General features: G+C 41.8%; 1 protein-coding gene across 1 annotated transcript; it reads left to right on the forward strand.

Annotated features, from left to right (window-relative positions):
* Positions 1-1,292: 1,292 nt before the first annotated feature.
* On the forward strand, positions 1,293-16,146 carry YWHAB (tyrosine 3-monooxygenase/tryptophan 5-monooxygenase activation protein beta). Its single transcript, XM_081868107.1, has 6 exons — positions 1,293-1,447; positions 10,474-10,775; positions 11,327-11,450; positions 13,260-13,423; positions 13,798-13,893; positions 14,316-16,146. The coding sequence occupies exons 2-6, from the start codon at positions 10,482-10,484 to the stop codon at positions 14,370-14,372; spliced, it is 735 nt and encodes a 244-aa protein (XP_081724233.1). The 5' UTR covers positions 1,293-1,447; positions 10,474-10,481; the 3' UTR covers positions 14,373-16,146.
* Positions 16,147-17,731: the final 1,585 nt, after the last annotated feature.

Consider the following 17,731-nt stretch of genomic DNA (forward strand, 5'->3'; position numbering starts at 1 on the left):
ATGCCATAATAAAATACGTTGGTCTTCAAGGTGCCGCAAGAGTTTTTTTTATTGTTTTAGATTTATAAGCTGTTCAGGTACATGGGAAGAGGCAGCAAGTCACCTGCCACTTTCTCACTGAGTAGTAAGTAAAACAAATGGGAACATAGGAAGCTGCCATAGCAGATTAGGCTTCGTCCAGGCTAGCAGAGGCTCTCCAAGGGGTCAGGCAAGCAGGGCGTTCTTTGCCACCACTGCCCCAAATGCATTTAGTTGGAGGTGCCAGGGATTGAAGCGGAAGCCTTCTGCATGCAAGACACACACTCTGCTTTGGAAATGAGTAATTATTATTATTATTATTATTTTTATTTATTTATTTATTTATTTATTTATACCCCGCCCATCTGGCTGGGTTTCCCCAGCCACTCTGGGTGGCTTCCAACAAAACACTAAAATACAATAACCTATTAAACATTAAAAGCTTCCCTAAACAGGTCTGCCTTCAGATGTCTTCTAAAAGTCTGGCAGTTGTTTTTCTCTTTGACATCTGGTGGGAGGGCGTTCCACAGGGTGGGCGCCACTACCGAGTAGGCCCTCTGCCTGGTTCCCTGAGTCGGTCCATCGAGTACCCTGTTGTCTCCTCTGATTGTCAGCAGCAAGGTATCACGCAAGGGAGGCTCCCAGCGGTGCCAGGATTGAACCTGCAACACTTCTGCTCCCTACCCCCGAGCTGCATCCCTTCCCGAGGGCGATCGCTGAAGGGAAGCGCGCACGACCTTCTGTCCGCCCCACGCAAGCCGCTGCTTGCAGAACGCGCCAAAGCGGAAGCTACCATTAGGAGAGGAGGCGGGGGGGGGGTTGGATGGGCGCCATGTGCGGAGAAGAGGGAGAGAATACACCTCTCCCTTTGTTCCCTATGCAATGATCCCTTTCCTTGCCCACCTCCTGCCTCTGAGCGGACCCCGCACCTGGCTGACACGGCACCAGGAAGACAGGGCAGAACGGGGGGGGGGTGGACTCTGGAGGGGGGGGGAAGCATCGCCGTAGGAGGAAGCGGAGTGTGTGCGCGCGTGCGTGTATGGGTGGCTGGGAGCGTCCCTTCCCTCTCCCTCCCAAAACTGGGCCTGGAAGCCGTTGGCCTGTTGCCATGGCTACGGAGCGGCATCCTCCCAACCCACTCCCCTCCGCGGCCCTGGCAGTCCAATAGGGGAAGCGGGAGACGCCGCGGGGAGTGAGAGAGAGAGAGAGAGAAGACAGAGGGGGGGGAGGGGAGGAGGAAGGCGTGTCCATGGCGGAAAGGGCGTGGCCCCGGCGCCGGAAGTGCCTGCAGGAGCCGCAGGGTGTGTATCTCTGTGGTGGAAAGAGCGGAGCGGGCTGCCGCGCGCCGAGAGACGCCTCATTCCTCCCGGGGGACGACGACTCTTTTCGGAGGCCTGCGAGCCGCCTTCTCCTCCGCCTTAGCCGTCAGGTGAGCGGGTTTTCCCGCCGGAATCCCCTCCCCCACCCGGGCCCGAGTCGCGCGTGCAGCTGCCCTTCCCCGCCCCCGCGCGGAGCGGAGCGGAGCGGGGGGGGGGAGAAAGAGGGCAGAGCCGAGGTCTCCCCCGCCCCTCCCTCCGTCCCCTCTTCTTCCTTCCCTTCCCCGGCTGCTTTCGGAAGCGAGGACGGGGCTGCCTCCGGCTTGGCTCTTCCGGAGAGAGGCCTGAGGAAGGCCGCGGAACCGCCGCCGCCGCCTTTCGGTCCTGAGGCGACACCCCCCCTACGCGGCGACTGAGGGCACGGGCAGCAGCAGCCCCTCCTGGGCAGCGGGGCTCTCGCCTCTCGCCCCCTTTTCCGCTCCAGGGTCTCCGCCCGGTGGCGTCACCTCGCCTGCCAGCGGCCCCGCCCTGGCTGAGTCACCACCTTCTGCCCGGGGCTGGGCGGGCTCACCTGGCCGGAACGAGCCAGAGGTGGGGCTGCTCGCTTTTTTAGCCGCGCTTCTGGCGAAAGGGCCTCCACCACCACCCCGGCTCCCGCAGGGTTCAGGTCGCCCTTGCGGCCAGGGGAGTGGGCGGGGTGCCCCCTCCCCCCTTTTTTTAAAAAAAACCAAACCACACACTCGCACAATCCAGCCTTTGGGGCTTTGCCCACCTGAAAAGACAGGATTTTTTGTGCCAAAGCAGCTTTAAGTAAGCTCACCTGGAAGCAAACCTCATGGGCTTCCACGGCTTATGACTACAGGCTTGGTCCCTTTTCTACATGAATGTTTGTCTACCCCTTCCAACTACACACAATTTCTCCTTGCTAAAATAGTCTTGATTTCTTCCTTTCATTCCTTGTATTTTATTTTTAAAAAGCGTGAGATCAATAGCATTTGTGTTTTCAGAATACCTGTTCAAGTGGTGAGGGAAGAGAGTGAATGGTAAGGAGTATTCCAGGTGCCAAATGGCCGGCTGGCTAACACTAGTAGTTTGATTGCGCTTTTAGGGAATAGTAGTTCTTTACTGGTTAGCTATACCAAAACTTCAATGGCAGCTCTGTTGGGGAAATGGTAACTGACCATTGTTTGGCTGCAGCATCTTTACCCTGCCACTTAATGAAGAAAGCTTTTAAGAGTGACTTACAAAAATCCCTGTTACTCCCTCTTTTGCTGTTGCCAAACTTACCTGATGCACCAAATTTGAATCTGAGCTCTAAAACCCTTTATATCAAAAAAATTACTTATGTTTGTAATTTAGAAAATATGTGTGTGACCAACATAAAAATCTTATTAAAAAAAATGTGTATCATACTTTGAATATAATGAATGTGTGGGTGGGTCTTGCACATACAGTGGTACCTCCAGTTGCGAACAGGATCCATTCCGAAGGTCTGGCCAGATCCTGAGGTTTTCGCAACCAGAGGAGAAGTGATAGAGCGCTTCTGCACATGCGCGTGCAGCGGTAGACCACTTTTGCACATGCGTGCACAGCGAAACACTTCCGGGGTTCCTGCTTTCACATCCTGAAGTTTACATTACGCAAGAGTAAAGTACCCGAAGGTGCTACTATAATTCTTTATATCACTTTAATTGCATTCTAGTCTAAACTTAACTGCCTAGAGCCACATCACTAATCCATTAAAAACAAACAAAAAAACAAAAACCCTGCTCCCTGCTAGCTTTCACCAACCCCTCAATTCCATAGTAGAGACCCTTGAATGCAGTTGCTTACATGCAGCTTGGTCTCTTTGTGAACAGGGTTATTAATCCAAGACTTACTTTTAGGAAGATGTAGAGAACACAACAGAATCTGAGAACATGAACGAAAGGCAGGATATAAATGTACTTGAATCTATTGACTCCTAGAACTAGACACACATATATCAGGAGCTCTTTCCAACTCAATCTGGGATGATAGAGCATGAGGAAGAGCAGTCACCATCACAAATTCAATGGGGAACCACCCTTAGAGGGTGTTCAATTCTCTCTCCTCAGTGTCTTGACTAGTGAGAGGAAGTAGGCTTTTAACTTCTTCAGAATTCAGTTCCTCCCTTGAACTTCACACACCTTTCCAGGGTTTCTGTGTGCCCCTACTCCCTGCACAAGGAGCCTAGAATTTGATAATAACTTATTTAACCTAAACGGAAAGCCAATGTTACCTAGGGTGCCTCTGCTGTGAGAGTCCCTTGGAGTTACTAGGGTGAATATAGTGATTATAAAGTCCATTGCAAAATAGTCATTCTGCACAATTAATAGTATGAGAGCTGGACCATAAAGAACATTGATCGCTGAAGAATTGATGCTTTTGAATTATGGTGCTGGAGAAGACTCTTGAGAGTCTTATGGACTGCAAGAAGATCCAACCTATCAATTCTGAAGGAAATCAGCCCTGAGGGCTCACTGGAAGGACAGATCGTGAAGCTGAGGCTCCAGTACTTTGGCCACCTCATGAGAAGAGAAGACTCCCTGGAAAAGACCCTGATGCTGGGAAAGATTGAGGGCACAAGGAGAAGGGGACGACAAGATGGTTGGACAGTGTTCTCGAAGCTACCAACATGAGTTTGACCAAACTGTGAGAGGCAGAGAAGACAGGAGTGCCTGGCATGCTCTGGTCCATGGGGTCATGAAGAGCTGGAAATTATTAAACAACAACAACAACAACTGTTGTGAGTGACCTTGCTGTAGCTGCTTGTGGTAAAGATGAATTAATATCAGCATGGTTGGGAGCTCTTTAAAAAATGAACAGGAAATGAAATATTGGGAAGTTAAAAATTACATAGTAAAATCTCCCAATATAAAGATTATTACATTATTTTTTATTATTATAAAAATATGACATTTCATTTATGGTCTTAGGGTAGTAATCCAACTAAGTCATACTCAGAGTAGTAAATCCATTGAAATAAATGTGTTTAAATTACTTGTGCCTAACTTAAGATCATTGATTTCATTGGGTGGTAACTTTCAGCTTTAATGGAAATGTATCCAAATAATGGTCACAATGACCTGAACATTCTTTTCATTCCTTCCAGTAGCACCTTAAAGACCAACTGAGTTAGTTCTAGGTATGAGCTTTCGTGTGCATGCACACTTCTTCAGATACACTGAAGAAGTGTATCTTTTCAGTGTATCTGAAGAAGTGTGCATGCACACGAAAGCTCATACCTAGAACTAACTCAGTTGGTCTTTAAGGTGCTACTGGAAGGAATTTTTTTATTTTGTTTTGACCATGACAGACCAACACGGCTACCTATCTGTAACATTCTTTTCATTAAGATGGTTTTACATGCATGGAAAGAAGGTGATCAATTGTTCCTAATGTCCAGTACAACATAGTCTTACAGTCCATATTGGCAAATGTCATTGAGTAATCAGTATAATAGTGGCCAGTGTTCTTCACCAGGCTGTAGTCAACATAAAAGACCACACATCAGCTATGTGCAAGAAACCTATTGCAAATAGATAAGCTGAGTTTTTGCTATGATATTGGAAGGGGCTTCAGGGACATAGTGTTCTGTACCCTCTGAAAAGTAACTACCAGCTGTGCTGCCTGCTGGGAGAGCATTCCCATAATCCACAATATCTGTCAATACTGTAGTTGCTGTTGCGTCAGCATGTCTGTGACTGAATTATAAAGGAAGTTCCCCCCCCCCCCCAAAACTGCCTTCAGAAAGCTACTGGTTTCCTAAATTTTAAGATGAAAGTTTGAGAACTGGAGTGTTGCTGTGGAGCTTTTTCTCTCTTTTTCCTTCTTTGGTTGTAGCGGATAATAATTTTCTCAAAACAAATCTATTCCAATGTTAGTTTAACACCCATTTTGGTCATTTGCAGCTCTTGTTTAAAGTGTAAATATGGTGGAGAGATTGCCACCCTTATTATTTAAGATGGATTGAAGATGGCTTTTTTAAGAGAAGAGAATTTGAAGCATCCCCCCTCCTTTGGTGGTGTGGAAAGCTAGTAATGACAACTTCATTTTATGAATGTCTCTTAAGTGGTTTAATTAGAGCTAGTTAAAAATTAACCAAAAAATCTCTGTCACTTTTCTGCATTAAAAACAATACCCAGGTCATTTGAAACACTTCATGCTAGTGTGTTTCCATTTTACTATATTAAGCCAGTCAAATACTTCACTGCCAATTTCCCTTTTCTACAGTATTTAACGTGTCATTATTTTGCATCTGTTTTGATGTCTTGTGTAGCTCATGGAAATTAGAAGCAACAGACTACAAGCAGCCATGAGTGGTGTCTTTATAATTGCAATTCCAAACTGTGACTTACCTCAAAGATCCTTCAGTACCAATTGAGTAACCCTGGAACAGCTTCTGTTGTTACTTGCACTTTCCAGTGGTTTTCACTGATTTTTCTCAGATGGAAACATCTGAGAATCAGAAGTCTCCTTCAAAGTGCTAAAATCTTATAGGACTTCCGGGTTAGTGCCATCGGCGAATGGCGGATTCCTTCTGACTCTGAGGGACCGGCTCCGTGGAAATTGGGTCTGCACCGCTACGGCGAAGCGGGGACCTTCAAAAATCACAGGCAGGGGAAGCCTGTGAGCGTGGGACTCGTCGGGCACCTTTTGCGCCCCCCCCCCCAATTCGCAAGGAAACCCGTTCACGGGCTCCGGAGCAAAACGGGGTGCTGTGAGTCAACTGCTCTTTTCACGGAGCGAAGTCGCATAGCCGTTGCCGGAGAGCGCTGACTTTTTCCTGGGACAATTCGACTACAAGAAGTAACTACCCGTGAGTAGGGGAAATTGGATTTATTTAAAAAAGGGGGGGGAAGACTCAATTGGATACTGAAGTGGGGAGGTTTAAACAGGAAGTCCGCCTTCCGCTTTTGTAAATAGATCAAAGCAAAGAGACTCTAAGCTAAAGCTTTGGGATTTCGCCTGAAAAGGACTGACTTCTAACACGACAAAGTTTTGAACCCCCTTTCTAGCAGGGAAGGAGGGGGGATGTTCTGGACTGTGTATGCCTGCAAGAGAGAGGGAAAGAGCTTAAAATCCACCGCTTAAACTTGGGAACGGTCTGCCAGTAGACAAAGACTGTCGTTTTTGGAATTGCGCTATAACTGTCAACAGAAGGTTCGCTGACAGCAAGAGAGATACATTGTGATCAGTTATCTTACTTTGTTTGCAAAAAAGAGAGGAAGTAACTGGAAAGTAACAAAAATTGGAACTGTTTATTTTTCTCAGTTGGCGTTTTAAAAGGTTATTTCTTTTTTGGACTATTGATAAGGGAGGTTTATAATTTGGATAAGAAAATTGGTTTTCAGGTGGGAAAATCAAAATTGGAAACAGAATTGTTAGACCTTAAAACTAAGAATTTGTCAAGAATGTATAACTTGCTGTTGAAATGGAATACAGAGGATGAAACGGTGAAATCAGTTATGATTAAATGGGCACAAGATGTTGGACATAACATTATGATGGCTGACTGGGAACAGTTATAGACCACAGGTATGAAGTTTACGGCATGTAATGCCTTAAGAGAGAATATAATGAAAATGATTTATAGGTGGTACATGACACCAGTCAAGCTTGCAAAAATCTATCACTTGCCCGATAATAAATGTTGGAAATGTAAGGAGATTGAAGGCACATTCTTTCACCTTTGGTGGACATGCCCAAAGATTAAGACCTTTTGGGAGATGATCTATAATGAAATGAAACAGGTATTTAAATATACCTTCCAGAAGAAACCAGAGGCCTTTCTCTTGGGCATGGTCGGCCAATTGGTCCTAAAAGAGGATAGAACTTTCTTTATGTATGCCACAACAGCAGCAAGAATACTCATCGCAAAGTATTGGAAAACACAAGATCTACCCAGATGAAGGTGATGGACTACATGGAACTGGCTGAGATGACTGGCAGAATCCGAGACCAAGGAGAAGAGTTGATGGAAGAAGATTGGAAAAAAATTAAAGTTTATCTTCAGAAATATTGTAAAATTAAGGAATGTTAGGAAGATGTTGGAATAAAATTAGGTGGTTTTAGCAGAAAGGATATAAAGGATTAAGTAAAATGAATTGTGAAAGAAGAGAATGCAAAATCATAGTTATGTTAAGATAAATTATTAAGATAAAAACAAAGATGGAAAGGATTTGCTGAAATATCTAAATGAACTAGAATACAAAAACGGGAGGTGTGAGGAGGTCAAGGAAGTAAGTGAATGAAAGCAAGTGATGTAAAGGTTTGATTTGTTTTTCTTTTTCTTTTTTTCTTTTCTGTTTTTGTATGATGTTTGTTTTATATGTATTGTTCTTTTTCTTTTTTGACTGTTACTTATATTTTTTTTCTTGTAACCTTTTAAAAAATCCTAATAAAAAATTATTATAAAAAACAACAACAAAGTGCTAAAATCTTACATGTATTCTGTGTTCTCCATACATAAACAGTACCCAGGATTGTCTGGAGAATCATGCCAAATTTGGTAGATTTTCCTATGAGATACTGCTTCTGTCATGGCATTGAATCTTTTGTTCAGAAATCCTTCTATACCTTCCCCCTTTTCCAAGCTCCCTCATAGTGACCACAGAGCATTCATCTCTTGTCTGAACAAGGTAAGCAATGAAGAAAATTCAAACTGTTCCTTTGTTCATGTAGACCCAGACAGATTGCTCACATACTTGAGAGAACATGTCTCCTGAAAAAGGAATGAATTCAAACATAAATAACTTTAACATGCCCTATTAGACAGTTCTAAATACTTTGAGCAAGATAACTTCTTCATGCAATGGGACTTCATTTTCCTTTGCATACCCCCAAAACCTGCTCTGGAAGATCCCCCACCTCCTGGAGCTTGGAAGGTGTGTAGGTGCTGCATGAGGTGGTGGAGGAAGGTTAAGTATTGTTGCATTTCTGTTTGTGCACAGAAATGCTTGCTGCAACCGTATGGTGGCAAATTTTCCATCAAGGCAAGTTAGCAAGTGTGAGTAAAAGTTTTAAAGCTTTATGTTGAATTTTTAAATGTTGGAATGTTTTTATAGCCTTAAGAATGAAATCTGCTTGAGCTAGCACATCAGAGTCCAGGTATTTATTGCACTTGTGAAGATAGTGTATAAGAGCAGTTGTCATTTTATTGCATATTGTGTTAAACTGGTGGCTATCCACAATTGAGAGTTTGACTCTCAGGAGTCTTAAACAGGTGTGAGTTCTTTGTGCCCCAGTCACCAGCTTTGAAAATGAGTATCCAGGTATTCAGTTCCCATCATGCCAGATAAAGAGACATGCTGTACCTGCCAGGCAAGAATGAGGGTTTTTAACCACATGACTAAGTTCAAAATCTAGAAATAACGTTAATGTTTGTAAGCAATTAACATGCAGAATTTTTTTTAAAAAAATAGCTGCCGCAGGGCTTTCTGAGTAAGGATCAGGACTGTGTGTGTTTAATCCTTCCTCACTGTTGTGATCCCACTATAAATCTATCCTCACCCAAGCTGCTATTAGCCCTAGGAGGGAAGCTCCCATTGGTGTCAATGGGAGCTTTCCTCTGGGAGCTAACAACAATGTATGTTTTGTGTTTGGGGGGAAGTGTTGGGGTCATGTCCAAAAAGGGTTAATCCCTATTTATTTTTGTTTCAATCCAGCTCATCAAACCCTGCATCAACTGTTTAAATCAGTCTTTCTGAACCTTGGGTCCATGGATGTTGTTGGACTACAACTCGCCTCTTCCTTGACTACTGGTCCTGCTAGCTAGGGATCATTGGAGCTGTAGCCCATCAACATTCAGGGACCCAAGGTTGAGAAAGGCTGGTTTAAATGTTTTAAAAGGTTGCATTAATTGCTTACATGAAATTGATGCTGCATGTAGTACAGCGTTAGTTTATTCAGCCCATCACTTTTGTCATGCACTATAGTGGTCTTTCCATTCCCCATAATTGTGTACTTTTCTCCTAGAGCATGTTACTTCTCTTTAATTCTGAAGTGCCATTATACTTGCACATATTCCCTTCAATAAATCGATTTACCTTCTGAAGGTTGGTTTTTTTTTTTGTGTGGGGAAGAGGTAATGCATACTCCTAAGGAAACAGTTCTTGTTTCTAATGAAAAGAAACCTAATAACAATGCTGGTGTTGCAAATTCAGCAGGGAATCCTGTAAGCAGGAAATTGCTGAGAAGGGCAGAGACTTGCAAAGTGTTAGATAATGATTTATAAGTAGTGTAGTATTGTACTTTGTAATGGTCTTGGATAAAATTCTGCAGTGGTGGTATGTGAAATGGTCTTCAACTATGACAACTTCTAAACCTTCCAAATTTGGTCCAGCGCGGAGCTCCTGAGAACCAGTATATCATCATTCCATTTCAATGCTCTGGTGCTGGAAAATGACATTGTTGCTTGCTGCAAAGGAGCAAGGAGCAGGTCTTTAGAACTGAGACACAAGTGTTCTCTGCAGGGGTTGCTTTTAGGTTGAAGGGGGAAGTGAGTCTGCTCACAGTTACTTGTATCCCATTTGAAGGGCTGCCTTGTTAGTTTATTCTCATACAAATGTAGCCATTGGTTAGCAAGGAGATTAATCTGTTCTGTTTAGTGGCAGTTGGGTAAAGCTATCCGAGCTCAGTATCATTTGCCTCAAGAAGGATACATCTAATTAAATTGTGGCACAAGCTTCTGTAGAGATTAAAATAGAAATAGTTGTGTACATTGTGCTGTTAGATGTAGTCAGAGATGGCTATCCCAGAATAATATGGTGTGTATACAATCATTCCCGAAGTTGCTGTTGAACAGGTCAAATTTTACAGAGGATCGGTGACAGGCAGGAGAGCAGTTCATAACAAACCACTCATAGATGCTACATCCCAGCACAAGACTCTTCCTTTTGTTACTTTGAAAGGGCCACACTCTACTACCCTATTATATTGGTGGATTTTTAAACTTACTCCTATGTCAAGAGTACTGGAGTCTTCCCTTGTCGTCACTTTGGAATAACCCACATCCTGATGCTTTACTTTCAGATTTACTGTATTTTATGCCTATCAAATCATAGTCTGCTGCAGGAAATAAACATTCCTTTTTTACTCTTGCCTCTCTCCCTTTTAGGAACAAACATGGATAAAAGTGAGTTGGTGCAGAAGGCCAAACTTGCTGAGCAGGCAGAGCGCTATGATGATATGGCTGCTGCCATGAAGGCTGTCACTGAGCAGGGACATGAGCTGTCCAATGAAGAAAGGAATCTACTCTCTGTTGCCTACAAGAACGTGGTTGGTGCCCGTCGCTCTTCGTGGCGTGTCATCTCCAGCATTGAACAGAAGACGGAAAGAAATGAGAAGAAACAACAGATGGGAAGAGAATATCGTGAGAAGATTGAGGCTGAACTGAAGGACATCTGCAATGATGTTCTGGTAATAGTCTAGTAGGAATGGATATAGCAGCATATGTTAAGGGGCTCCATCTGCTGGGAAGCTTGTGAGCTCAAGGCAGGAGCACAGTTTCATTGCTTAAGGATCTACTTTGGTCCAACAGCCAAAGATCCTTGCTTTGTAATTATGTTGTTTATATGCTAGGTGTAAAAAATTATTTTTATTTGATACTTGATAGACGATGTGTACACTTGTATGGACCAAACCTATAAACAACACAAAACATATATAAACCTCTCTTCTATAATCTAGCCAATGAATTAAAGAAATATGACCTTGTATATAAAGCCACCAGAGTCTCATCTCCAAAGTTTTTTTAAAAAAAGAACTTGGTGCCTCCTGATCTTCTAAATGTTGCTCAACCACAACTTTCATCATTCCTGGTCATTGGCCATGCTGGGTGGGGCTATGCTAGAGCATGTAATTCAGCAACAACTGGAAGGCTTTAGGTTAGGCCCTCAAATTGTAGATGTACACCTAAAGGGGATCAGTTGAGGAGAATTTGTGTAACCTTGTGATTATATGTCTTTCAGGAACTGCTGGATAAGTACCTTATTGCTAATGCCACACAGCCAGAAAGCAAAGTCTTCTATTTGAAAATGAAAGGAGATTACTATAGATATCTTTCAGAAGTGGCATCTGGAGAAAGCAAGCAAAGTAGGTGGTTACCTTAAAATCAGAAACCTGCCTTAATGATTCTCTACAAGAACTGTGTGTGGTATTATTAAACTGCTCCTTGATCTCACAATAAATTTGTCTCAGTATTTTGAGAAAATCAGATGTTCTGAATGCAAAGGAATAGGGAAAAGAACCATTGGCTTCCTGTTGTATTCAACCATAAGGTGGCTGACTACCGTGGAAGGGCCAGGTTGAAAGGATTGCTGCTGCAGGATACTTGTTTTTAGTATCTCCAACTTGACTAGAGGTTACTAAAAGGAGGTAACAGCAAATCACAAGGAATGGGTGTTCTGCATTCTTCCATTAAGACAGCAGTTCCCTCTAGGTGAGGACACATATATTGGATTTAGGAGTTAAATATGTCTACAATATACACAGAAATTAAAATTTTCTAGTGTTGTAAATTATTTCATTAAAATCTTCCTACTACACATTTTGAGTAAGTAAAGCTTTTTAAAAAGCATTTCACTCATTCCAAGAAAGAAAATATTCCATAGGAGTCCCCCCCCCCCAAAATGTTCCCTAAATTTCCCATTGAAAAGAAATCTTTGAGGAGGGGTGTACTCTTTCTTCCATTTACTTTTTTCCAGGCCTTTACATCTCTGCTGCAACTGAATACAAAGGCTCCTAATGGAACCTTTGACCACAAGGAAAGATGTGGGAAGTTCCATTTCAGAACTTAGAAGTGTGGCAAGCAGAAAGTATAAGTTGCTTGTACTTATCTTGACTATAAAGTAACAGTTTGTACCTGCATCTTATTTAATTAATCTGTAGTCACAGATGCTGGATCTGTGTGCCTTAAAACCTTAGATGGTCTATGAATTGGTTGTTAAACAAATATGTCTGTACCTGATACAAGGCTAGTGGCATTTCACCGTTTAGCCTACTCTTGCTATAGATTTTTTGTTTTTGCTTCCCCCCAATAATCTTTGTAGTGTTCTTGGAAGATCAAATATAGAACCTTGTAAAGTTTTTAGATATAGGGATCGTGTTCAAATGTTACTATACAGTATTAACTAATATGTGACACAACTTATAGCTACGATAGAATTTCTAGACCCAATAGAATTTGGTTCTGGATCAAATAGCTAAGATAGAATAGGAAATGTTTTACAGCTAGGTTCATGTGATATTCACGTATAAGCGGTTAGGCCATACTCTTTGTAGAATGTCATATTTGTAATTGCCCCCCCCCCCCAAATATTAAATGTGTGTGTATTTAATCTAAGGTTTTATTGTTTAGGATGCACTGAAATGGAGCGATACTTGCAAAATGTATTCCTCTACTACAAAGAAGACTCTGGTAGTTCTATGCCCCTGCCCTCATGGCCTTGACAGGCTGCTACTTTGACAACATTTTTTCTTCATGTATTTTCCCATCATATCAACACTGACAAACCAGTCAATGTAATGACCCTGAGGACAAACTAGCTAATTCTAAGGAAAGACAATATTTCCTGAGTTGGAGTTGCTCTCACTCTGAGCTTTGGTTGTTGTCAGTGACTATGCATAGCCAAATCTTGCCACACAGTGTCCCGGCTGCTAGGTAGAAGATGGCCAGTCTTAAAGCAAACTGGTGCTGAAGCTATGAACAAGTACAAAAAAGGTAACATTTCAGCAGTCTTTTGGGAAACATTTCAGGCTCCTAAAAAAACTTTTTGTGTGTAACAAAATGTTCACTACAGATCACTGTTCAGCCCTATTCTATGCAGGCACCTGTGTAAATGTTTCTGTTTTGGAGTTGGCCGTGTCAGGAAATATTAAAATTATCACCATCTTTTCTTGCAGCAACAGTAGCAAATTCTCAGCAAGCATATCAGGAAGCATTTGAAATCAGCAAGAAAGAGATGCAACCAACACATCCTATTCGACTTGGTCTGGCACTTAATTTCTCTGTGTTCTACTATGAGATACTAAACTCACCAGAGAAAGCCTGCAGTCTGGCAAAGACGGTAAATAGACTTAATATTGTCAAGAATGGTTATGGGGAAACAAATTTGAGGTACACGTTGAACAGTTGTGAGTGCAACTAGAAACGTATGGCTTAATAAATCATGTCGGAGAGCTCTAGGAGCTCTTTTATATTATTCAGAAGAAAGATTAATTATTAAGTTAAAATATCACACTTGAAATTAGAGGTGGCACTTTTATATTCTAAGGAAGTCTGTCTTGGGTCTTAACCTGGATGAACACAAGTGTAATGTTAGGCGTTTTTCGTCACTTAGCCAGCCCTATCTGTGCTTGGAAATTGAATGGGTTAAACATTCTTAAGGCAGGAAGGATCAGAAGCAGAATAAAGCGAATTAATTATTTGAATTTGGTTTAGGCATTTGATGAAGCAATAGCTGAACTGGACACACTGAATGAAGAATCTTACAAAGATAGTACTCTGATTATGCAGCTACTTAGAGATAACCTTACTGTAAGTATTCCTTCGAAAAACTGGCTACACTTTAAATGATGCAGTGTTTTATAATTTTAAGTCTTGCCATCCCACAAATGGTTGATAATTGCACCCTTACAAACTATTTTGGATGTAGCACAAAGTTAGTTCCATATGAAAGAATGACTGCTGTCAGCATTGTGTGTGTGGAGCAGTCATACCTGTAATGGAAAACTAGCCAAATGCCCTTATCAGGTAGCTAACAAATTTGTGTTACACCTGTAGGCTTCATGTACTCATTGTTTAACTTCATCTAATCTCCAGTCTTTAGTTCATCATTCATTAACTCTTCTACTCAAATAATACTGCTCTACTGAAACAAATTACCCATATAACCTTTTTCCAGACCAGTGTAAATAACTGCATGCTTTCAGCATAAACATGTTTGTATTTTCTTACAGCTATGGACATCGGAAAACCAGGGAGATGAAGGGGAAGCTGGGGAGGGCGAGAACTAATGGCTGTCACGCTTCACTATATGTTCAATGTCACTCTGTATCCTACACGTTATATCCCTTTGTGCGACAAGCAAAAAGAATAGTACATCGACTTCACAACCTCAACGTAGCAAACTGTCTGTGGGGTAAAAACAATTGGTTGGTGTTCTGTGTACATAAAATGGAGATCAATTGAGCAATGGCATTTTGAACCTTTCCTATTATGAACACTTACAATTATGATTACTGTGTTTATATTTTTTTTAACTGAACACTGTGATTATGGGTTTTGCGATTGCAGTTGACTTTACAAAACTCAAAATGATGGAAGAGTAGATATGAATCATGTAATTCATTGGAAAGATTATAATCTGGGATCAAAGTAGTCGAAGTACAATTCTGTTGTAAAGTTGTACAGAAAATTATAGAGATTATATTGTGACACTGCAACATGGAAGGGAAACAATCTATTGTGCGGCATTCCAGTTCAGTAGTTCACTTCTGTGAATTTAATAGGCACATTCATTCAGACATTTTTGTTTTTGAAATAATAATGCTGGACACGCTGCTTTTTAGCCAAATGCTCATGTCAAATGTAAACATTTTCTGAGGCCTCAATTTAAAGCAGAAAAAAAACGGCAGCCTAAGTTCCAGACTCCTTAACAGTGGCAGAATACTGGGGCTTTGTCTATGGAGAAACAGCCCAGTCCTCTTTCTGTGGACATCGTCAAGCCCCTTCCCACAGCAATAAGTTAACATATTTACAATATGGACTATTCTTGGTAGTGAATTTTTAGAGCACTACCATGGAATTTCAACAGGATGTTTCTGTTTTTATGGCCTTATCAGTTGCTGGGTAGGCATGCTAAATAGAACTGTTTTCCCACTTTAAAATGCTAAACTCTTAATCTCCCTCCTCACTTCAGGGAGGAGGCCTGCCCCTTTGAAAAATCCGAAAGAGCTCTTCTTTGCATGGATTGTGTGCTCCCACCCAGTCCCATTTTGGCTTCAGTTTAAAGCCTGAGGTCCTTTGTGTATGCTGTTAAGTCCTTGATGATGGGAGCGGCTTAAATATGTTGGAATACAGGTCTCACTTAGATGCTGAAGGCTTGCCAGTGCTGCTGTAGTTCTCAGCTCTTGGCATCTACCCACTCCTGGGTCACAATCAAGATCCTGTTAAACATTTTCCCATAGCTGCCTTAGGAATACAGACCATAAACATGCATATTAATTGTTAGCTTGAGATACTGAAATTCCAAATGTTCAATTGTTTATAAATCTGTCCAGTCAAATACCAGAATTCAATAGGAGTTGCATGAATAATGCAGAGGAAAGATTTGAATACTCACCCTTTTCAATCTTTTTAGTATCGTTCCTCTGCCTATAGCATTCCGCTTAGATCATAGAATCCATCTGTTCGTCTTTTCATCTGTCGCTGAAGAGAGAAATTCATGCACTGACTTCAAAATTCCCCTCTTACTAGCTGAACAAATTGTGCAGTTATACTTGGCGCTTGATAAATGCGGTAGTGAATGTGGAACCGAGCCTGTCTGTATATCTGGTAGCTCTTTTTGCGTTGTTTCTACTGACCAGTATTTTGCCTAAAGTTTGCTTCTGTGACAGTTGTATTGCCTAGCACACACACACACGTGGTTGTGGGAATAGTATAGCAAAAAGAAATACCTGGTTATTGATGTACTAGATTTGTGTATGTCTTTTAAAACAGTTCTAGTTTCACCTTACACAATCGGGAAAGTGTAAAAGAATTCAAAGACAATAAAAAGTTTTATCAGTTGTGGTCTCTTGTTTTTTTTACACTTTTGTTTGTTACTGCCATGGCTGAATACTGTGGCAGTAGAATGACTCTGCTGTTTTATGTCTCGTAGCTTGCTTAACTGCTAAAGCAGCCTGTAAGGTCTGCACCCCCCCACACACCAAAAAAAACCCACCACCTCGTCACAACTGTATAGAGTTGGTCATTTCTGTTTCACAGGAAGAGTGAAAGAAGACACCTTGTGCAAGGCTTTACAGCATCCAAGCCTATCTACTGGACATCTGCCTTCTTATAGACAATAGTGAATGATTTTGAATATCATAAAACATGCTGCATTATTCCTTATTAAAGTAGCATGGGTTCTAGAAATAGTTTAGCTTCTAGAAAGGTTTTGACGTAACATTGAACAGAAATGGCTTCAAGTGGCCCTTGATTTCTTAGCTTTCTGACATGAAGCATGAATTCATATTATTCAAAAGCTACCTTCGTTATGAAATCCTTTAGGAATAAGGTTTGTCCTATAAGTAGCTATGACCGGCGGCTGGTGCAAATAAAGCCTCATTCAGCTTGTAGGTGCAAGTGATTGAAGTGTCGAAATGTGGGTTGTAATTGTATTTAGAATAGTTCTGCTGCAGAAGTCTAAATTGTACTTCCTTTAGACTTTTGATTCTTTTCCATTATTAGAATAATATCTTATTCTGCCAGGTATTATTAGTACCACCAGCTCCAAGGTTCCTATTAGAAATACAGTGTGAGGTTCTAGTTTTCTGATGCACTTTGTAATATCTTTAAAGGGATTTTTCCGATCTCTTTTATGAAAAGATGCTTGAACTCCCCCTGCAGAAAAAGTGCACAGGTTCTTTCAAATGGTAAGAAATGTAGCCAAAAGCAAGGACCCCTGTTCCTACAAAGACTAAGAAGGGCTCATCTTAGGCTTCCTTTTGTGTCGTGTTTCTAGGCACAGATTCAGGCTTTAAAGCTCTCTGTTCAAGCAGACTTTTTTTTTGTCCCTGCCCTTTCCCTGGGAAAACCTGTGTTTTACCGCTGAATTGGAGCAAACAGGTTTTCTGCAGATTGCTGTTCACTTTATTCAGTGGAAAAACACAGGTGTTCCTGGGCAAAATGCCAAAATCAAAACGCTCAGATACGGCGCTTTAAAGCATGAACCTGTGCCTGGAAAGCACAGCACAAAATGAAGTCTGGATGGGCCCTTAATGTTGAATCTACACTTACTGATGATTTCAGAAGGGGTAGGTTACTTTTGTACTCTCCCAATGTGTTGAGTGCATGAAATTGGCACCAAACAGTAACACACTTCCTGCGCTACCGTTTCAGAGTGCAGATAATGAGCTGTGTGTTTCAGTACTTCCTCATGAAGGAGACTCCATCTGTTTGGTTTAAAAGGCCAGGCTGAATCCTTCACTCTAATGTACTTGTTTTGCATGCATAAAGGGTTGTTTTTAATTGAGCATTCAAAGATGCAGCCCTCCCAACTTGCAGCCTGAAATTGCACAGCTTACAAAAAGTGTGCTTTCAATTTCTGCAGAATTTAAGCTAGCCTTCCAGATACGTTCCACAATTCGTTTGCTTGTCTCTGTATGTTGTT

This window comes from Podarcis erhardii (genome assembly GCF_964252035.2).
Source record: "Podarcis erhardii genome assembly, chromosome: 6".
In the NCBI taxonomy this organism is placed as follows: domain Eukaryota; kingdom Metazoa; phylum Chordata; class Lepidosauria; order Squamata; family Lacertidae; genus Podarcis; species Podarcis erhardii.